At 39.0% G+C, this 23,014-nt stretch overlaps 1 protein-coding gene across 9 annotated transcripts; it reads left to right on the forward strand.

The window, feature by feature from the left end:
- The first annotated feature begins 227 nt into the window (after positions 1–227).
- On the forward strand, positions 228–22,680 carry SLC35D2 (solute carrier family 35 member D2). 9 transcript variants are annotated; one of them, XM_075079825.1, is made up of 13 exons: positions 578–653; positions 868–917; positions 2,912–2,945; positions 4,526–4,612; positions 7,393–7,460; positions 9,460–9,531; positions 11,468–11,536; positions 12,595–12,697; positions 14,083–14,175; positions 16,580–16,647; positions 17,386–17,464; positions 19,303–19,385; positions 20,014–22,680. In XM_075079825.1, exons 3-13 carry the CDS (start codon positions 2,925–2,927, stop codon positions 20,114–20,116), a joined length of 846 nt encoding a protein of 281 aa, XP_074935926.1. In that variant the 5' UTR covers positions 578–653; positions 868–917; positions 2,912–2,924; the 3' UTR covers positions 20,117–22,680. The 9 variants fall into 9 exon arrangements, with proteins under 9 accessions (XP_074935920.1, XP_074935919.1, XP_074935921.1 ...); XM_075079819.1 differs by lacking the exon at positions 868–917 and having other exon boundaries at positions 228–653; positions 21,784–22,680; XM_075079818.1 differs by lacking the exon at positions 868–917 and having other exon boundaries at positions 230–653.
- The last annotated feature ends 334 nt before the right edge of the window (positions 22,681–23,014 follow it).

Raw genomic sequence — 23,014 nt, forward strand, 5'->3', positions numbered from 1 at the left:
GTGTCCATTTTCCCTGTCTGTTGGAATTTAACACGAAGCACCCAAAGAAAATTGTTTAGAGATTTATTTTTTTTACAGTTTGACAAACTAGTGAGGGGTTCCTTTGAAGCCCAGGCCAGGACGGTGTGCTGCGGTGCCCCTCGTCTCTGCCCGGGGGAGGCCAGTGCTCTGTACAAGCCAAGCTGGGCTTAGCCGGGCCGCAGCCCTGACCGGGCCGCTTGCCTTGAGGGGCTGAAACTCTGCCTTGGGGGACTGAAATGCTGAACTCCCTTCCCGCAAAGCGAGTCCCAGCCGGACGGCGGCGGCGGAGGGTCCCGGTCAGCCGGGGCAGCTGCCCTGCGGCCTGGCGTACCCCGCCGGCGGGGAGTGCCTCGTTCCCCGGCCGCCCTCCCGTCCGACCGCGCCGCGGTGGCGGAAGGCCGCCGGGGCCGGGGAGGAGGGGCGGCGGGCCGGGCGCCCGCAGTCGTGCAGCCCGGGGTGGGGCCCTGCCCGCCGCCGTCGCTTGTCGCCGCCATGAGCGCCGGGCAGGCCGTGGGGGAGGCGGCGGGCGCCGGGGCGCCGTCGGCGCTGCCCAGGGTGCTCTCGGCCATCTTTTACGGGACGTGCTCCTTCCTCAGCGTGCTGGTCAACAAGGCCCTGCTGAGCGCCTACAGGTGAGGGCCGGCGGGCGGGCCGGGCGCAGGGCACGGTGGGCAGGCGCCGGCCCGGGCCTCACAGACACCGGGCAGGTCGGGCAGCGTGCTGAGCCGGGGGTCGGCGTCTCCGATCTCAGAGCCGATGTACGCCCAGCGCGTACCGCTTCTGCAGCACCACCCGATGGCAGAGGCCTCTGCAGGCATGTTGTTGAGCCCAGCTTTCTCCTCAAAGGTCTTTCGTTATTCCCGGCGTCGAGGCTGACGTTTCGCCGGTCGCACCGAGTCAGACCCTTCAGGCAAGCAGCGTTTCCCGTAACTGTCCCTGCCAAACTGTCTTGTAACCTTCCCGCGAGCACCTTGCTTTTCTGAGGTAGCCAAAAACCAAACGCGCAGCTCAGAAAACCTCCATCAGGAAAACGCTGGAGAGCCACGTCTGTTGGCTTGATGGGGGGTCCCATGTGTAGCCGTCGTCCTTTAGCTGTGGTCTTGTCACCGTTAATATTCTTCACTTAAAAGGTTTGGTCTGTTTTTGCTATGCTTTAGCTCATTATGAACTAACAACAGAAAAGGAAGAAAACCCAGCAAAATAAAAGCAAAAAAGTAAAAATAAAGACAAAACTTGCTGTTACGGTCTAATGTTCAGTGCAGTTTGAACATGTAAGAGCTGTATAAAGTGTCTCCCAGAAAGGAAATAGGAGGTAAGTTTTGATTTTGTTTCGTAGTGGTGTTTATCATACAGTCTGAGCTCCCTATACGTCCCTGGCATACGTCTAGCACATCCATGAACGACAGTCAAGGACAGCATGCCCATCAGTAAGCCTAAATTTTGTATAAAAAGCTTACAGCATTGCTGGGGATGTTTAGGGCTCTGCACATCCAAGAAGTCTGGGGAAATCTGTGTAGTACAGATGAGTGAAGTCTCCGTATTTATGTTGTGTCACAGTAAGTGCAATAGAGTTTACGTGATTATAAATGATTATAAATGGAAGTCCCATTTCTTCTGCTCTGTTTTTTTTTCTTCTTTTTTTGTTCCCCCCCTAATAAGTCAGTTCCCCAGAATCACTTTTGCTACTCGCCGCTCCTAACCCTTTCTTTGGGTTATGACTCCAGACTCCTTAGGACCTTCCTGCTGCAGTTCAGAGTTTCTTTCTTTCACTAATACTTTTTTCCCATCCCAGTGGTGCTCATCCGAGATGTACATTTCTCAGCACACCAAGTAGTACTACGGCAGTTCTTGGTGTCTTCTGTGGTAAATAGCCACAACCTCAAAGAGCCTTGATAATGGAAAATTACAACGCTTGTTGAGAACACGGACCCTCCTTAGGCATTTGCTAGTGCTGGTGTGTGCAGGGAACAAAGTGGGGTTTATTTAAATTCTTTGGACGCAGGTTTGTGTGTGACCATCTCTGCCTGACAGCGCAGTCCAGCAAAAAGCTGCATGACTCCTCAGAGCCAGCAGGAGCCGTCACATTCAGGGAGCTCCTTGACACCCAAGGCTTTTGGGCAGAGAGGCTCCAGACAACTGCTGGTGACAGCATAAAGCAGCCATCCATTGTAAATAACGTCTTTGCCTGTATTTCAGTATGCATACAGAGAATTAGCAGTTACTGCCACATCTTTATTGTTTTTAACCTGATGTAAATTTAGGGGAGGAAAATGGAGGGCTCAGGCTCTTTGGGTGTCCTGCTGAAGTTTCTCGTTTCTTAACATTCAGGTATCCATGCTTCCAGCTAAAGCTAACTGAAGGGGTATGGTAGGAATTTAGCCATTTTAGCAGACAATAGATGTTTCTGCAACATTTACCTAGGTACTTTCTTTTCACAAAATCATATTGATAGTGTATTTGGACTATGCAAATAAGCTTCCAAGTTAGGGCAGGTGCAAGAAATTTAACTTGCTGTACCATCTCAGGATGTATAGGTTATGTTGGAGGCCACTCAAAAGACTATGCATTGTTAGAGTTCTCCAAGTGTGTTACCTTCACTTACAAATATCCAGAAAACAATTAGCTCTTCAGAATTGATTGGCTGTGCATATGCTATATTATTAGGATGCAGCTTGTGTTTTGCTGCAGAAATAAAATATTAGGACTCAAATAACTGTAGCAGTTCCTGCGCTCTTCTGATAGACTGGCCAGTCGTCCACAATCCATGTGTCCAGTTTTTTACTTTGGTGCTGAATTTAAACTCTTCTTTTTTGTTGTTTTGTTTTGCTTGTTTGTTTTTATCTTTTTTCTCCCTTTCCTCAGTATTAAATATCTTGTTTATGCTTTTCAGCTTCCCATCACCAATGTTTCTTGGAATTGGACAGGTACGTTTGGAAGTAAAGCACACTAAATGTACTAATTATTTTGTAAGTTAAACTAATGTTAGCATAGAGGTATATTTTAGGGGGAAATCTCTGTTATACTGCACTGCTTGTCTTCTGGATTAGATATACCATAAGGAAGAGTGATTTGTTTTAGTGAAATAAAGGAAATTTCAGCTCAAGTCAAAACTATTGCTTGGGAAGAGTCTTGTAAGGGACTGGAAATGCCATTTATTTCTCCCGGTAGGGTTCAGTAATTAAGAGAACTGACCTTTAAAACTGCCAAGATTTGTTCTAAGAAGTTCATAGGTCTTAGGAGAGTCCTTGAGCGTTTGTGGATTATATGCAGAGATATTGCCTGCATTTGTAGACAAGCCATGTCTTTCCTCATAAATCACTCGGGTCTTTCCCAGCACTTCTCCAGCAGAACTGCTACACACTTTTGATACTATTTGCCTTGTTTGCCTGTGGGCAATTTGCAGTACTGCAGCAGAAATATGTTTTTTAATATTAGTAGGCATTTTAGTAGAATCAAAGTTTGCATACATGGTCCATAAAGCAGAACATGTGACCCTGCAGAAGGGTGGCTGGGAAAGATGGAGCCTTGAAGCAAGTGGTTTTTAGGCAAATACATCTGCCTAAATAAGAGGAATTTTATTCTGCCAAGGTTACAAGCTAAAGGGTAGTGGGGAAGAGATGAAAGCAGGTCTGATATCTCTGCTCTTTGGTGCTGAAGAGAGTAAAATGTCTTATAAAGATTTTGCTCTATGAGCAGGGCAGAGAAAGAGAGTTTCACACATCCAGACTGCTCAGGGAACCACACATCATGTGTAAGAGGAAGCCAAAGACTAGAAATTGCAGCAATACTTCATATTAAGAGCAATGATATGGCCTTGTTTCTTTGCAGAACCTAAGACTCAATGGTATTTCTGGTTTTTTGTTGACTGATCCTTACAAGATTTCCCTGAATAGTTTGTAAAGTGCATATAATACGGTATAATGCTTTAGTCTATAGAACGTGACTCCACCCCATTTTCTAGATAGACAATTAATGGATTTTTGTATAGGAAAATTTAACATCTTGTTTTCCTTTCTGGGGCTGGCATTAACTCTTTAAGATGTATGATTGCTCAGATACTCTCCTTCATTCTGTCTGTATTCATTCCTCATGTTGTCAACAGACTGATCAATGCAAAACCTCTGCCTCACGTTACCAAAACAGCTGTAGGAGTGATTCTGCAGGCTAAACAACTCTGAGTGAAAACAGCATGATTATTCCAGGATTGCCTCCTGTTTTATTTTCTCAGCTCCTTCTCAGCATGCATTGTTCAACAGAGTGCCGCTGGTTTTTCTCAAGCCAGTAAAACATAATTCTATACTGTACTTTTAAATAAATAGCAGGCAAAATTGATAAGAATAAAGTTATTCTAGTTTATTCATTGTGTGCTGTGTTGTTCTCTGAAGAAAAATACATAAAAGCTAGCATTTTTTAAATGCGTGTAATTTGGTCTTTGAAGCAGTTCTTTCATTTATACATTACAATTTTGTTCTTACATGACTTCTTGTTTTTTATTTTTGTTTAGATGGCAGCCACTATATTTATCTTGTATGTCTCAAAACTAAGTAAGATTGTTCACTTCCCCGATTTTGACAAAAGTATACCTGTGAAGGTAAGGATTGATATTAATAAGAAAATGTTACGTCTTGTAATGGCATTCTTTCTTATGGAGACAAGATATAAAAGAAGAACAGAAAACAGTTTTGCATTTGTTTGTCAAATGTGTTTATTTGTATCTTTGTTTCATGTAGCATTGGATTCGATAATTTTAATTTCACTGCAGTATTCTTGCCTTTTGTTTGCAAAGAAGTCTGGTGCCATTTGGTTATGCAGTACATGGGAAAGCATGCTATATCTTCATACAGCTGGATGAACTCTTTCAGATTCCTGAAGTATTCTTCTAGATGTATACAGCTCCCTGCAGGATCAATGGGAGGTCTGTATTTAAGAAAGGATTTTGATCACAGCATGAAAGGCTGTTTGGAAATTTGAATGCACATGTGATAATAGAAAAAGAATATGTGATAGACCAAAAACCTGAACAACACTAGATTCCAAATGTAAGGTTTATGTTCTATAGGAGTGGCTAAAATGATGCCCACCAAAGATACAGTAGGTAGGTAGGGATTAGCTGCATTGTGCAGACCTTAAGTGTGTATGGTCCAAAGAGGCAGGATGGAGAAAATATGAGAGGATCTTTTATTATCTCAGATTGGGAACTAGGATCTGAAATGTCTGTAGCTATGATCCTCATAGATTTTTGCATCTGTGTGCAGTGTTGCTGGAGCTTTACTATGATGCAAAGCCTGCGTGTTTATGTCTTGTTCCAAGATGTTGCTCAGTGTTTGCTCAGGGATACAGGGATAGTTAGCTCTCAGCTCTGCTGCAGAGCTCAGATATCATAGTGTTTCAGGCCAGCATCTTGTCTTACTGTCAGTATGAGGTTTGCTATGAATGTGTCGCAGCCGTTGGTGAATGCTTTATTTTCTTAATGCATGCTGAAATAATTGACATTCCTGCATGTAGAAATCTTGTAGGAATATCTATAGCATTGATTATAAAATGGACAATCCTTATTTTTTCCAAAACATGAATTAAGAAGGTTTCCCAGTGGGTAGTTTTTAGTTCAGCATGTAAACAACTTCTTGAGACCTCAAGAGGTTTCTTCCCTCTGCACCCCTCCTGTCCCACTACTCTCCCTCCCTGCTGTGGCCTTCACTTTAAAAGCAATACAAGGGCATTAAAAAATACAGCATCCATTTACTTTGTCCTAATAATATCTATCGTTTGGAAGACTTCCCTGGATATGCTGGGAGCAGTCAGCACTGCAGCATCCAGGACCTGCGTATTGCTTGTAGTGCTGAATTTGACTACTCACAGTGAATCAGCTGGATTGATCACTCTTGATTTCTTTATTTTTTAAAGCACCCTTTGACTGCCTCTTTATCCCTTTGACAACTTTTTGTTTAATTGACACTAAGATTATTGCTGCTTTTCACTCCCCAACTGGTTTATGTCCTCAGCACTTTCAGCTAGAGCTTTAAAGTAGCAAGGTGCTTATTTTAGTGAGGAAGCTTTGGAGTTCTTGACCCTTTTTAAGTAAATGTTTCATTGATCTCTGATGTTGTCCTAGATGTTGGGATTTTGCCTATACAATAGATGAAGTTGAGAGGAAGGAGAATGTAATACCAGCTCTGTTTTTATGCTATGAATGAACGTAGTTTTCTGAATAAAAATACGTAGAAGAGATAGTGTATCACAAAATTTTTGCATGCTTATGTTGACAGGCTGAATATTTATTGTTACTCCTCTTACTTTACACTCTGGTTTACTTTCACTGTTACCTTCACTTAAAAGTTAACTTTAGTTAACTCTGGTTAACTTTTACTGTATTTTTCTCCTCTCTCCTCTTTGCTGTAAAAGAAAGGCAGAATTTTTGACACTGATAACATGCAGCCCATTCATCTGTATGCTTTTCCAGCAGACAACGCTTTGAGAAGACAGACATAACCTTTAACAAACAGTGTCTCCTGAAGCATGTATAGACACAACAACAGCAGGTGTTACATGCTAAGTTAGAGGATCTGTTCTGTTTTTCTGCCATTTCAACTCTGCTTGACTGATAATGAATGGGACGAGAGGTACACACCACCTTTGTTCCCAGTGATTACTTTGGCTGGTTTTAATCTTCTGCAGCTTTTCTGAGAAACAGCTCTGAACTGCAGCTGAATATTGTGTACGGATCCCTGACTTCTGGTACATTTTCTTAAGGCTCTGAAGTTCTGTTATTGCTCCTCTGTATTGTGTTAGGGCCAATATGTTTCAGTAGATGTCAGTCTCATTAGGCTAGAAGCTGGAAGTAGTAAAGTTTAATTTACCCCCAAATACTTACGTTTCCTTTCTAGTATCTCCACAGCATAATTTGTTAGGCAGATAGCGTATCTTCCAGGCATACTAATATATGTGGAGTACCCAGAGAAGCATAGCATACTTACAGCTTATTCATTCTTTTATTGCTCATGCTCTCTTGCTTATTTAGCTACTGTTATTAGTATTAGTTTTATACCTAAAAATCAAATGTAAGAATGAGTATTAATCTGAGGATTGTAGTAATTAAAATAAAATTTATTAACATTTACACTAAACGGGTCAGAGTCTCATCAGAGGTAGATTGTGACTTCTAATGAAATCAGTGGAACTCTGGTTGTGAATGGTCACGTGAATGAGAACTCCAGATCAGTTTGCAGCATAGTTACATTTCTTTTCTTAAAAAAACCCTCTTTCTTGCTAAAAGTATATCTGATCTTACAGTTACCAATTTATGTCAAATAAAGTTTCTTAACAGTACTTCAAAACATAATAATCTGAGTTGTGCTTTTAATTTTACCACAGTTGTTTCCTCTGCCTCTGATTTATGTTGGGAACCATATAAGTGGATTATCAAGTACCAGCAAACTCAGGTACAGTAAATTAAGTTATAAGTGGACTGTTTGGATTTTACCATTTTCTTTTGTGGGGGTAAAAAATAAACACTAAAAAAATCATTGCATAGGCACTTAAATGCATATGATGTCTATCTCTCTGTCTGTCTGTGAAAACCCCTGATACTATTATGAAACTCCTACCCAAACATTTGATCTGTTTACAGGTTGTCTGCTTCTTATAAGGGGAGCTTAGTTAGGCCTGTACTGATAGAAAATCACAGTACTCTGTGTGACAATGTGCTGTCACTTCCCCCTCATACCCAAGCATCCAGCTTGTCCAGGGTGTCCTAACCAGAGAGTTTGAAGGCTGTAAGAAAGACGTTTTTGAAGGAAGAAGAATATAGGAAAGATTTGTACCATGATGTTGGTGCAGGTTATTTAGAACACACCAAGAGACGGAAAAACTCCTGTGTAGCGGGGTGGTGGCAGCAGTGTAGCCCTGCTGAGCACCAAGAGCGGGTGGTGGGGAGAGTGCTAAAGGGCTCACTGGTTCCTGTGTGCCCATAGGCATAGATCCATGGGAGTTGCTTCCATGCTAGCGCTAAGAAGGCGTAAGCTATGTAGAGGACCTGCTGTAACAGATTGAATGACCAAATTTTCTATGGAAAAGGAGTTCCACATGACAGCAGAACCAGGACTGGAGGGTACAACACTACTGTTGCAGTGGTTTCTTGTATGTTATTACAGACTCCTGAGGGTTTAATAGTAAGCTAAACGAAAACACAGAATTTTGCAGGTTTTCAGCATATCATATAACTTTGAATCGTTAAGCGTCTAATTCTGCAGCCCTTTGTCGTACTCATTCAGAAGTTGTTCCGCTGAAGTGACTGTTCAGGCAGACATAAGGACTTCGGCAGTACTGTCCCAAGTAGCACTTCAGCCAATGTGAATATGGAAGTTTCAATCCTGTAAAAGTTTGATTCATGGGTTCTTCTTTCGCGTTTCCCTATCTGTAATTTTAAAATAAAATGTTTATTAGGTTATTTTAACCATAAGGGCACCATCTCCTCCTCCTGTGACTGACATACTTCTTTTAGATTTACTGTTCATAACTGATTTTTATAACAGAAAAGTAAGAACAGCCGCAGTGTTTCTACAATTAACATCTTGTTACATTGCGTTTTGTTATATTACTGACATTTGCTTACATTATGGAACTTTCCACCGTGTTTGGTTCATCCATAAGGTGTAGATGATCCTATGCATAACTTCAAAATATCTTTTGTAAAGACATCAAACTCCCTGTTAGAATTTGTATAATTTATTAATGCAGTTGTTAATAGCTTTCTTAAGCAGATGACTAACTGGTCCATATGGCCATGCTGTCAGATTTCCAAAGCATCAGATGCAAGTGTTTTCTCTTGCATCTTGTTTTCTTGAGTGGTTTCCAACTACATCGCTTACTGTAGACCAATAAGATGTTGTTCAAAAGTAGCTGTTTGTTCATTAGTTGCACCTTTGGTCCCACCTTTCATGTTTCTTGTACTTCTCTGGGCTGTGGTTTTATTTTACTTTTTTGAAAGTAGTGTTTATTTACAAACCAGTTTGCTTTGTATTTTATTTCTGTTACATGTTTTCAGAGACAGGTTCATTGGGTGTGCTTTGAGTTTACAATAGAAATAATTTTTGCATACCCTGCCTGTGATTTCTATTGGAAGAATTATTTCATAGGGGCTGTGCTAGGTAGAAAATAGCTTTTATATTTTATTTCACTGATGTAGAGGGGTCTTTTGGAAGATAGCCAGTTGCGTTGTTTTACAAACTGGCAAATCTTGCTTTTTTCAGGGATTTCATTATCTAATGTGCCTCTAGTGTCACACTGACATTTTTTTATGTATGCTAAGTGGCTGGGAATATGTTCTGGTTGCTTATTGCTGGACTAATGGTTTCATCCTCTGCTTAGTAATATTAGATAAGAATTAGAACATAAATATGCTATTAATCTGATACTGTGCTTGGATTTTTTTTTTGACAGTTTGCCGATGTTTACAGTGCTAAGGAAGTTTACCATTCCACTTACTTTACTGCTGGAAATCATCATACTTGGGTGATCCTTTTTTTTAAATTTAAGATACTTTTATTTTAGATCATATCAAATGGATTACTTGTGGCACCTCATCACAATATTGATAAGTACTTTTTACTGAGAAATAGAGAAAACCAAAGAAAGTGGGTTTATGTAGCTCTTTCTGAAGACTGCATGAAGTACATGCACTTTAATGAATAGAGGAAAAAAAATCATCTTGCTGTCATTTACGCAGCACATTCTCTTGACTGTTGCACAGGAATCAGGTAAGCAGAGCATGACTCAGACACTTCTTTTAGCAATTAAGGTTCATGTCTCGTCTCGGAGGATCCTAAGCTGCAAACTGCTTCAAACAGACAGATCATTGTGTCTCAAAACGGTGGTGATAGTATGGCAGTCTGCTTAGATAGAGTGGCTTTCCGGGTCAAGTCTAAAAACATGCCAGTTTAATGAAGCAAATGGTATCTTGCAGTATGCTGTTAGATCAGAAAACTCCTTCATTATAGATATATCAGTTATTTTAAATGAGAAATTAAGAGGTGTATGCTATTGCTGCTTGGGATCACTAGTTTCAGTTGTACCGATTTGGAAGAACAGGAATATAAATACATCATACTTTGTCACTGTCATAGTTTTATGAGATGGCTTGTGCTTGGGTAAAGTGAGGTCTCAAGGGGAAAAGCAGCTTGCTGAAGCTGAACCCAGGCACCATGAGGGTGATGGTCAGGGGAAAGGCTTTTCAAAAAGTCTCCAAGTAGATTGGCATCTCCTTTTGGCTGAAGCAACAGTTGATCAATGTGATTCGTATTTTGGGGATGCTCCAGGATTGTTTTCTATTTACAAGTTGTCACAGGGAAAGAGAACTTGCTGTCTTCTCCTGTTCGCCTGAGGGCTCCTGCAAGCAAGTGAGGAAAATGTGAGTCAGTGAGATTCTCATCCATTCTCAGCAATGTGGTATATGAGTGCAGGGAACATCCTAGTCTAAGGGAAGCTTAAGAGCAGGACACTGTATTTTTATAGACTGCCACAGTGTCATTCCTCAATGCTGAAAATGAAAGGACTCCAGAGAGTCTATGCTGGCTTACCTCAAGATTTGAAAAGTAGTCAAGATTTGGGTTGTTATTGTTGAGTTTCATTATGATCAAAGCCTAATATATCTAGATACTGCATACAGGTTTGTTGTTGGGACAGTAGTCCACATCTGTGCTCCTTTGGCATACAGGATTTCTCCAAGAGCTTTGTACAGTTTGTTTTGATGGATCTTTTCTCACAGGCCAGCTGAGAGCTGGGGGGCTGGCCTGAGAGAATGGCTAGGAGACTGTCTGTAAGTGGCATTGCAGTATGGTGCAAAAATACTTAAGACATTTCTAAATAAAGTAATACAGGTATAAAAAGCAGGATAGCTTTATGGTATGCTTTTCTGTACTCTGGCAGTGCTGGTGTACACGTACGGAAAAATATAATAAGCTTCTGTGCTTTCCGCTCCAAGTACAATGTTTAAATTTGACTTCAAAATAAGTACTTATTTGAAAAATAGCCCAGCTAGCGTGTCATACAACATTTTCCCCAAGAAAGGTGAGATGAAAAACTAGACGAGAGGTGTGTAGCAATTTTCCTGTATTGGATTACTGGAAGACATTGAAATATTTTCATTATGAGTACCAATACACAGTAAATTACAGTTTGTTCCAGCACTGTTACTTTAAACCTTTAATCCTTACTCTTAAAATTATCTAGCAGCAGAATGCTTACAATGCTTTTTCAATCTCTGCTCTCAGGGCCAAAGTCTAACAGCATGGCACATAGTCAATCACAATGCTTCTGTCAGGTTATGAAGACTGTGCCCTCTTGTTAAATGTTCTGTGATTACTAATTGTTTTGAAACTTTTCAGGCAGACAGCCATTTAATCTCCTCTTCAAGTAATGAAAATGTGAACTGTCTAATTTTTGTCTACAGGAAACGATACCCACTGAGTATTATAGTCAGCGTATTTGCCATCATTCTTGGGGCTTTCATAGCAGCTGGGTAAGGTTTTCATTTGTTATATGAAGTCATGTTATGAGAGGAGGGACAACAGAAAGATTTTCTTCGTTTTTAAGTGCCAAGTAAACCTAAGCTGAGATCAACTATCTCAAGTTGATTTGGATGATCTCTCTACTGACATCATTGGGAGATGCAGGAATACAAAAGGGAAAAATCTATTAACTCCAGCTGGAAGTATTTGGGTGCTTCTTTTTTTTGCCCAGGGTTTTCCATGTTTGCAGGATCATCAATGAAGCAAGTTAAACCTGTGAGAGGAATGCTGCTTTTATTTCATACTACCAGTGTATTTTAATAATCTTAGAAAAATATATTCTTGTTCTGGGTAGAAAGACTGATCTTCTGGTTGTCAAATGTTGTTTTGAGTTAGGCAACATCTTTTTTTTTTAATTACTTTTAATGAGTTCAAATGTGAGATGAAGTTCACAAAGCACTTGGATGTTAATCTCCTCTGTGGTTTTGGGTTTTTTTTTTCCTTCTGTTTGGATATTCCTTTACTTAACTGGAAATGTAATATTCGTTTTTATTTCTTGGCTTTGCTGTGTACAAAGGTAAATAATTTCCATGTCATGTGACTTGGATAGAGCCATGTCCTCTTACATGAATGACCCTATATCCGTGAGGTAACTAGTCAAAACAGAAAGGGTGACAATATGTCTGGTCTGACTGTAAAAAGCAAGTAGTCATACTTTATTCCCTAGCTGCTTTTTGTGTTAAAAGAAATAGATAAGTGTACTAATTAATAGTTGGACAGGTTGTCAGGATTGAGACAGATGGAATTTTTCACAGAATGAAAACTGAACATTTCCTGCCACTTAATGCCCTGTGTTCTGGCGACTCTCTGATGACTCATTTGTGAGGGTCTTGTGACTGGAGAAATGTAAAATACCTTGACTTACAGAGAAGACTTAAAGCAAAACCTGTGACTTGCTGGAGTTCTCAGGATTTGCATTTCCTCATTTATGATATTTCTCTAGGTAAACAAGGTAGAGCAATGCAGTGTATAGTGTTTGCTTATTTACAATATAATACTTCTTTCCCAGGTCTGATCTGTCTTTTAATCCGGAGGGCTACACATTTGTATTGCTAAATGATGTCTTCACAGCAGCAAATGGAGTTTACACAGAACAGAAAATCAATCCAAAGGTAACTGTGGGTGGTTAGGTTGAATTTAATGTTATGACAATATGGTAGCAGCAGGTTACTTATATGACTTTATGAGCGTACAGTTATGAACTAATAAATAGTTTCATTTGCTTTCGTATTTCAGTTGATATATGCATCCTTAATACAGACCACCCTGGGAAAGCTTGTTAGTAGTATCTCAGACCAGGCTTAGATAAACTGTATTTTATTTTTTCCCAAGTCTTTCAGGCAGAGTTTGTAGTGGCTTTAAAACATTGGTTTTGGCTGAAAAATAAAATAAATCCAAACCAAAGCAGATTGTTTAACTGTAAAGCTAATATATATATATCTAAGGAAGGTGAATTTTTGACTAGAAACACACCTTAAGTTAGGTTTATGTAAAATAATCCTGTGGGTAGGAGCAGAGACCTGACCAGTTTAAGTCAATAACAATAAGGACTGATACCTTTTTTGGCTATCTAAAAGTAGGTGTACACCAAGCCCAGGTGTGCCAGAGAATTAGGCCATACCGCGCTACATTGTACTTTGTGTAAACATTGAGCAGACTGCTCTTCAAATACAGTGCCATGAAAACATACTAAGTCGTAGCCAAAAGCAGTCTTGGAAATGCTGGATAGAGGTTTTGTCACTGACTTCTGTGGATCAGTCTGTACAGTGGAAATATGTATCTTTTTATCATCTCCAGAGTCACATTGAATCCAGACTCTGTATTTTCCTTTTACAAGCAGCACTGAACAGCCTTACAAGCTTCTGCAAAATACTGGGTTTCATTTTAAAGCAGGAGATAAGCTGGAGAGATTTGCTACGTAGCATGGCTGCACCTGAAGGAAGAGAAGGCTGCTTTTTCATTCCCCTGACCTTCTGCCTTTGTGTCAAGCAAGTTAACCAACAGGATATATGGTGTCCCTCAAGTTGCTTGAACTTATATCTGTTACCAGTGATTGCAGGTGCTATGTAGGAGTCAGGCTTCATTAATTTTCCTGCTGTGGTGGCACCAGGGAACGACCCTTCCCTGTGCTTTTGTGGTTGATGTGCAGTAGATGGAATGGGTAGTCTATTGACCAGGCAGAGACTTATCTGCAGTCTAACACAAAGCAGTTATGGACCAGTGCCTTGGGAAGTTTCTGACTAGCTGGTGTTTTATAGAAACTTTCCAAGGAATAGCAGAGCAGTAAAGTTCTGCCGAACATACAAAGTGATTGAAATGGAAACTCAGCTCAGTACTAGACACTGAATCCAATGATCGCAAGTTTGTGTTTTAAATTGAAGTGGATTATGTTTTGTCTCTTCATTAACAATAATATCAGAAGGATTGCCAGAGTAATATTTAGTATTTTGCTCCCAAACAGCTTGTAATACCAAACACCATGTTTCATTTTTTACAGGAGTTGGGAAAATATGGTGTCCTTTTCTATAATGCTTGTTTCATGGTGCTTCCAACAGCTATTATTAGTTTTTCTACTGGAGACTTTCAGCAGGTAAGGAGCAATATTCCAGATCTCAGATTGACAATGGTATTTTTGTCAGGTTTTTTAGTTGGGGGGTGGGTTTTTGCTTTTTTTTTTTTTTTAAAGGGGGAATCCTACCTCCATGTTAGCGACTACTATTTGAAATACATGACTTGGACTTTGCTTCACAGGTAAGACCTTGTAATTATTCACTCTGATGAGGAGCTGAAGCTGTGTGATGTCTTTGTTTAAAAACTAATGTATGACTGGGGACTCTCAGCTAGAGCAATTGGTTGGGAATCCAGCTGCACTCTGTGATTTGCCACATGCTCTAAAATGAGTTTGCAAATACCAAAACCAGACAGTTTCCAGTCCTTCTCTCGTTCTGATGCACAGAACAGATTCCTGTTTAGTCTCAGTCTAGTTTAGTAACCTACATTTCACATTCTTATAGAATGACAGCATGACTCTCCATAGCTAATTGTAATACAGTATAATAGTGAGGGCACATAAAGTATCAGACCAGGAGGTTTGTGTTGTTTTTCTGGCTCTCTCACAGACTTGCTGAGTTGCCTTTTTCTTACCAGTAAAATGAGTCTAGAGACTCATACTTGCTTTTGGAAATATTTGAGATTTGCCACTGAAAATTGTTACAGAGTTTGTGGGTTTCATAAATCATTCCAGCATCCTTTGTTGTATGGTGTTGTGCCCTGGACTCACATGATCTTGTCATAGTGTTCTTACAAGCCTATTTCAAGTGTAAAAATGGCCATTCCATGAAAAATGATGGCTTTCGATCTGTTCTGACTGTGAAATCTCATCTTGTGATGTCACTCCAGCATGACCTTGTGCCAGTTTAGGAAAATGCAGGTGGTGCCCTGCTTGGCAGACTTAGTAGGGGCCAAGTTTGTATGGCTGTAAGGCTTCAAGTGCTTTCCCAGCAGTCATGGCTGGAATCATATTGGGAAAACTGGGCAGGGGGATTTACCTTGTTACTAAATTTAGTCCATTGGAAAAAGAAGTAATGCCTTGTGCCCACAGGTTGATTTGGCACAAACAATTTAATGCTTAATCACCTGAAAAAAGTCGATAAATGTCAGAGACATGCATAGTGCCTACTGTGCATATGCATTAGCTTGGTCACTTAATATTGAAAATTGCATTAAATGATATGGATAACTAGTGTCAACATGATGCACAGAAATTAAATCACAGAAAAAAGGTAGAAAATGTAAAAATACTGATGAAAAGTCAACAAATCATTGTAGATAACACCTGTATTTAGCAAATTTTCAGGCCATAGAGGTTGGCTTGCTTTTACCCTAGCAGAGATTTTTACCTTGATCCATCACAGACAATGCACACAGCATGTATGTTTTGCCAGTCAAAGTGACCGTCTATGTGACAGGGAGATTGTTTCTGCTCCTCTAGAGCTTTCTGGAGCAGTAGTTACCACATCTTGTAAAGACTACAGTGTGTGAGTGTCCCAGTTATTCACTTCTTCACCAGCTGGCTGACTAGGAGGACAGGAAAACATGATGCAGTGGAAGAGAAATGAAGCTCCAAAATGTGTCTTTGTAATACTTCACAATTTGTTGTTGTGCACCAGCACAATTCTAGCAAGGCGGGGCTGCCCAAGATCCCTCTAATCTATTATCTCTGCTGGAGGCTCATCTAGCCACAGCTTAGCATGGACTAACAGCCTTTACCCTGTTTCTCAGAGATGCGTTTAGCCTTTACTGAGTTTTGTGCCGATACAGGTGACTTTAAACTAACCAGATTAAAATTAGGCGTATCCTGGAATTACTAGAGGTGGAGAAGAATCTGTGACATGTTTTTAGTGACTGTTGTGTGACACTGTGTTCTTGCTGCATGTCAATAAGGAGCAGACTTTAAAGCGATGATTTAGCCTTTTCATTGGCCTTCATTGATGAGAGACCTAAGTATTTCTTATTTAATCTACTTTTGAGCTCAAAAATGCAGACTCAGATCCTGAGAGCTGTTCATGAATGAATCTATGGTATGAAACAGATTTCAAGATTATTTATTTACTTTATTTTCTCTCTGTCTGATATCAACACTATTTATTATAAAATACTAATCACAGTGTTAGTATCTGTATCAATAAATATAAAAATACAGATTCTCTGTACTGTATTCATTGCAGTGTGCAGTTTCATATCTGCACTGCTATATATGTTAGGAGAATGTGTCTAGGTATCATAGGTGCTGTTATCCTGTTGTCTCTGAAGTTAAATGCATCAAACTGTTTCCAGGAGTAACATAAATATTTTGTACTTATAATATGAATCAAACATACTTTGTGATTTTGCACACATTCATATTAACTATGTTTTATATGTGTTTATATTTGATTATATAGCATGTAATTCCTGCTCTCCCTCTTTTCTTTTTTTTTTTTTTTTTCTAATAGGCAACACATTTCCAACACTGGACAAATTTTTTATTTGTCTTTCAATTTCTTCTTTCCTGCTTGTTGGGGTAAGGACACAGAACAATCAAGTAAGATATTTTAATGATGGTGTTTCAAATTGCAAATCTCCAATGTAAGACTCATTAATAAGTTATGGTAAAATTAAAAGAAAAAGTATTTTTCCCCCCAGGCTCCTATCTTGTCTTTTGATTATTTCTGATAAAGTAATGACTTTACAAGTACAGTGGTCAACAATGTGAGATTAGCATTTTACTTTCTGTACTCAGTATCTCTCTGCTGGCTGTCTCTTCTGATTCTCTAACCTCTTTGCAGTTAATGGAATGTAAGCCTGTTAGTATAGGAGGTGTGTTGGTGCGTTTGTTCTTTAAAGTACCTGGTAAAGTATGGCAGACTCAAAAGTAATGAAACAATGCTTTGTTCCTGTCAGAACTGCAGAGTCAAAGCAAGAATAAGAGAGTGAGTTGGATCCTGTTCTGGCTTTTCACACATCACCAACCAAGGAGTCAAACCAACTTCAGATACTGACCTATATGCAGCACAGAAAATAGGGATGCCTCTGCTAGAGCTCAAGCAGCACATTTTAATGTGCATTTTGAGTACTCTGTATATGCACATCATTAACTTAAAATACAGATAAACAGAATCTTTTTTTAGGGTTTGGAACAGGTGGGATTGAAGATCCCAGCAACATATTGATCCGGAAAATGTTGAACATTTCAAAGTATTGCTAAATTTCTGATCTTCCTCGAAGGAATTTGTAACATTTTCTCCTTTGCTTTATTTAGGTTTCTCTTGATGTATTCTACTGTCCTATGCAGTCATTACAATTCTGCGCTTACAACGACAGTAGTTGGTGCCATCAAGGTGAGTTATGGAGAAGAAGGAGATGAGAATGCTTAAATAGACAGGGAAGAGCATTGACTCAGCAGTGATCCTGATAATGCTTTGAGCTGGAAACTCAAAATGAGGGCTGGTACTGGGACACTGCTTGTGCCATACATTTTGGAGATCCATACAACAAAGTGACCTTGTTTTCTTCCACTGAATCTCAGGTATACTCTAGAAAGCGATGTGAGTATTAACGTTTTTAAAACTTTTTTTTTCTACATGAGAAACTTGAACTACTTAGTTAAAAGATGTACATTTAACCATATTTTGTCAAGTACTGTCACCTGCTTCTGTTCCTTATCAAGTTACTGTGAATTAGTCAAGGTAACCTGTTGCAAATCCATTGCAAACTGATATAGACTAAGCCACTTTCACTTTGGGCTAAACTAGTTTCTGTTGCTGCTAATAAATAGGGCATTAATAGGTACAGAATAATGACTAAGCTATAGTAAGGAGTTTAATGCTTTGTGGTTAACTGCTTCTGTCTCTGTGTGACAACTTATATTCTAGCTGAATGAACTAATTCATTTTGTTTTGTATAAACGGTGCTAAATTTGATGAACACCAAAACATGCCTGTCTTAAACACTGAACTTGGTGTTCTTAACAGTCTGTTTTCTCTAATCCAGTTTAATTTAAAGCCAGTGCAGCTTCATTTGTGTAGATAAGGCCAGCATGTCTGAACTGAGATCACTAACTACACAAGCAGCTTTTTGTAGGCCAGTTTGGAGAGAAGAGTGGAGCTGTAAGCAGGAGGACTTTTAGCAAAAGATGAAATTTGTGCAATTGTGGGCCAAACAACTATCAGAATCCAAACTAGCTTAGGCACAGGAATGACAGTCCTCGGGGTACTTGCCTTCATGGGTGGCTAAGGAAAACAATACCTCCAGCATAGCAAAATCCACAAACAGAAGATGGTACTTGTCTTTCTACAGTTGTTTTGTGTGAAAGCTGGCAAGATTAATCTAGTTTCATTTTGTGGTCCTGAAAGCATTCTTTTAAATTTTATATGTCTGCATTGAACCACTAAGGTAGAGAACACTATTTCTATTTTTTGAGCAGTAATTAGTTTTTGAGACATTTTGAACAGCTTTAAAGTTGAGAGGCACTTTATGATGCAGTAGTGCCCACTAGAAATTGTTAGAAATTATGTCATTGTCCCGGCTAACTGCTAAAACATTTGAAACCAACGATGTGTTGGTAAAATGATCATACAGTTCTGTAGCTTTCCTTCTGTCTACAGGGGACAATTTTCCCAAAACTTGATGGGGGTGGAGTGAGGGGTAGAATCTTTAACTTTAAACTGTGCCTGCATTGAACTTGAGCCAAGTGTTTTCAATGCACATTTAGTTGCCAAAGTAGGTGGCCCTTTAAAAGCAATAGTAAAAAGCTTTTATTGTAACTTTAAAGCATAAGTTTTATCCTTGAGAATCCAAAACCTACTTTTAAGAAACAGGATTTGAAATCAGTCTTCCAAAGATGAAAAAGTACATTTTATGAAGGTGGCTATAGCTCCATTTTACCTAACATCAAATAGCTAATTTTCTTTTTCTTTCCTTTTTTCTTTTTTTTTTCCCCAGAAAGTCACTCTCAGTGCATTGCATCCACTTAGAAAACATATTGATTTTATTACTCTATCTCAGTGTTATATTGCCCATAAGGCTGCATTCCGTGAAACTAATTTAAACACTGATTCTAGAGCGGCCAGCAACAGAGTAAAGCTATTTCCTTAGAAAAGTAAATTAATTGATATAATTTATATTCTTGGACATTGAAACTGACTTCGGTAAATGCATGGCTTTTGTTTCTTTTCAGAATATATCCATTGCTTACATTGGAATGTTGATTGGTGGAGATTACATATTCTCCATGTTAAACTTTATAGGGCTAAATATTTGGTGAGTAGAGCTTTTATTTAAATAGCTTTTATTTGTTAAACCTGAAGATTTCTCAGTGAGGTATAGTTTTATATTTGTTTGATTTGGGCCACTTGGGTGATGCAGTTTTGAAACTACTGGCCCGAGGACGCACTGCCTCAGGATGTAAAGTTCATTAAAATTAGTTATGTCTTTTCATGTCTGTTTCCAGATATTGAATCTTACTATGGTAAGATCTTAACTATGGAAACATGCCTACAGTTTTATTACGCGGGGTTGGGTTCATTCTGTTTCTTATGAGCTGCAGTTCCGAGCTGTGAGGCTTCCAAGCGAAAAACAAGTTGTCTGGGAAGGGGGAACACTGGCTGAATGAGTTGTGCCCATTGAATATGAGTTCTGACTTGTGAGTTGTTACTTTTTGTGTTTGGATGAACTGTTATATTTGTTTCTGTTAATCTGTTGGAGCAACTGATAATTGATCTTTGGCTGCTCAGGGCTTGTTTCTCAGATGGCTTACACAGCTCTGAGGCACTCCTAATTTGTCCTAGCTGGCATTATTTAATTCTTTGGAAGGGAAGGTACATACCTTTAAAGTGGTATACACAACGTCGGGTATCTCTGACACCACTGTTCATTCTCTTTTCTGTAGTATGGCAGGAGGACTGAGGTACTCCTTTTTAACCTTAAGAGGAAGCAGCAAGCCTGTGCAACCTCGGGATGAAGAGAGTGCGCTTTCTGAGTCAAAGAGTTAGCCAAAATGCCTGCCCTGAAAGACACTGAAGATACAAGTTTGTTTGGCATTGCTGAGAACTTGAATAGTGTATGCTGGAACATACTTGGAACAAGAAAAAAAATCTACCTCAATTGCCACAGATGTGCACACAACTCATTGGTTCAGAAATATTCTTGTACACCATGTTGTTTACATGCAGAAGAGTTTAATTTTAGCTTTTTTTTACACCATTAGCTGATTTATAGGAAGGAATGCCATCAGCAAATCTCAAGTTGTAAATTCCTTCATTTACCTGTACTTTGGTGCTATTCATTCTGTTTCAGTGCCTGCCAGTACTCTCTGAGGCAAAGCTGCCTATAAAGATCATGAGGCTTGATTCACCATTGCCTTATGCCATAGGCAATCTTTGATATCACTGCAATTATGAAAGATGCTAGTGATTCAGAATTACTTCACGTGTGCATTTTGTTTTTGTGTAAGTGACTGTAGAACATATGGGGCAAAGGGGAGATGGCCCCCAAGTTTGTTCCCTGTGTAAGTGTTGACTAATGAATTGGGGATATGGCCTAGTGTGTTCAGTATGCATTGTGTAGACATCCTCTCTCAGTCTTTTCCTCATCCTCAATAACATAATGGTGTTCTGCTGTAATTGTCGCTGTTGCCATAAATGAACCCTCATAACTTTGCTGCGGGATCAAGGAGAGAAGGAAATTGAGAGAAGTATTTTGTATTTTGAAAGATTTTTTTGTGTGAGCCAGTACCAAACAGGTAATTAGGAGAGAGAACAAAGGTAAATGTATTTTTGTTTGGGTACATTCATCTTTCTATATCACAGTCCCCTCCTCTGATGTTTTGTCTGTTAATTATCTTTTAATGCTGCAGAAAAGTGATGCTACTGTATACAATCTACAAGAGTAGAAACTGATCAATATATGGGAGACTAACTTGTGTTCAAATGAGGAGAAAGGATCAGTGTCTTTTGTCATATATATGCAGCGAAAGCTTATCTGGTATCTTATCATGCCTAAAATTTAGATTAAGGAATTGTAACAAGCCCAAGGAGTTGCTACAGAGGGCAAGGCTGCTCCAGTGGTCAAAAAAAAAAAGTCTGTAATCTGATTGTTTGGGTTATGATCTGGGACAACAATGGGACTGCTTTGTATCTTTAGTCCCTTTTCTGAAAATACAGCTGATAACGCTTACCTGTGTCTTTAAGGATATAGCATTTATCTTTGAAAACTCTGTAGAAGCCTTGCAGCACTGGAGGACAGCAGAGTAATGAATCTTGTTGAAGTTTTCAACTCCCTGCAAGCCTGAGCCAAGATTTTTTAAAATAATAAAAGAAGATTTTAGAAAACCATGACATGGTACCAGGGTGGTCTAATGACTTGTTTTATCCCTGCTTGAATTAAAATACAGCTAGGTCTGTAAAGCATTTACTCATTATGTGAAGGATCAGACTGGATTAGATCTAAGAAATATGTGAGTAACTCACACCAGAAGCTTTGGGGAATGACTGGGCTTCCCACTGCCTGCATGGATTTCAATGGCAAGGGGAGGAGTGACTGCAAATATTAGAAGTGGAATTTAAGGGCACAGTCAAATATTTTAGAGAGATGTTCTGTTTTTAAAGGTTTCCTGTGTCCTTAAAAAGCCTTTGATATTTTTGAGTGTATTCTTTTATAGGGTTCCTCTTTCTCCAGATCATCTCTACCTCCAGAATCCTAATTACTGAACCTCATCTCTCTGCAGTGGGACAAGAAATTGGAAGGCTTTCATTAATTACGAAAAGGTTATGGGAGCCATTTGATTGCAATACGAATGGACACGTAATGGCACCTGCTGTTCCACAAAGGAACTGCTACTGTATGCATTTAATTAATTAATATTTTGCTGTACCTTTTATAAATAAAGAGATGCAGGTTATAGTTTTAACAAGTTTTTTTGTTTTTGTGTGGATGGACATGTAAAATGCTTTTAAGTACACATGGATAGCATGAATATTTACTTTCTATACGATCTACTGTTATATTGTACTTGAAGTAGTTTCATTAGTTCATTCTGTACTGTAGTGGAAGTGATTTTGTTTAATTCATTGTTCATGTCATGTTTTTGAAGTCCTTCAGGCTTAGACTTCTCACCTAAGATACAGACCTGATTCCCAAAGTCTTTATAATAATATTACTCAGAATAATTTAAAATATTAATTTAGGAATAACCAAAAGTAGGTATTATCTAGACGAAATTGCAAGTGCTTGCATCCTTTCACAGAGCAAATCGGCTTCAGTCACTTACTATTTTCGTCTGTATCTGAGGAGATAATATTGATTCCAGTAAATTTGCTGGTTGAACTTCTGTGAATATGGGCTCAAACAAGCACAACTCTCATGTTAGAATTTAGACACTTATGGAAGTGGCTATTTCATTCAGAACCTCAGTAACTGTATCTTTCAGTTAATGAAATAGTAATTTTAAACTGATTTATCTTAGGATACATCTGTAGGTAGTCCTAACCTTATTTTTTCTACAGATTTTGTATGAGCTTAATGAAGTATTAAAACAGTTGTAAAACTAGATAATTTACTTGCTGTGTGAGGCTTCATTTTCTTTTCTTCCTTTGGAAAAATGTTAAAAAATGTTAGAGAAAACATTAGTCTTCAGAATACAGATTTAAAAGAATTATTAAGTAGTCTAGTTTTAAGAAATACTGGATTTACTTCTGAAAGTCGCATTCCCTCACATAAGTGTCTTGTGGTCACATGCTTTTAGCTACAGAACTTGATTTTCAGAAGTCAGTCCAATACTTTTAAACTTTTTTAAGTTTTACAGGTGGCAAGGTGTATTTACAAGGCAACATACAAAGAAACTTAAAAGCAGTAACTGTATTGGAAAGGAATATTTTATTGTACATTGAACT

This window comes from Phalacrocorax aristotelis, chromosome Z (genome assembly GCF_949628215.1).
Source record: "Phalacrocorax aristotelis chromosome Z, bGulAri2.1, whole genome shotgun sequence".
In the NCBI taxonomy this organism is placed as follows: Eukaryota; Metazoa; Chordata; class Aves; order Suliformes; family Phalacrocoracidae; genus Phalacrocorax; species Phalacrocorax aristotelis.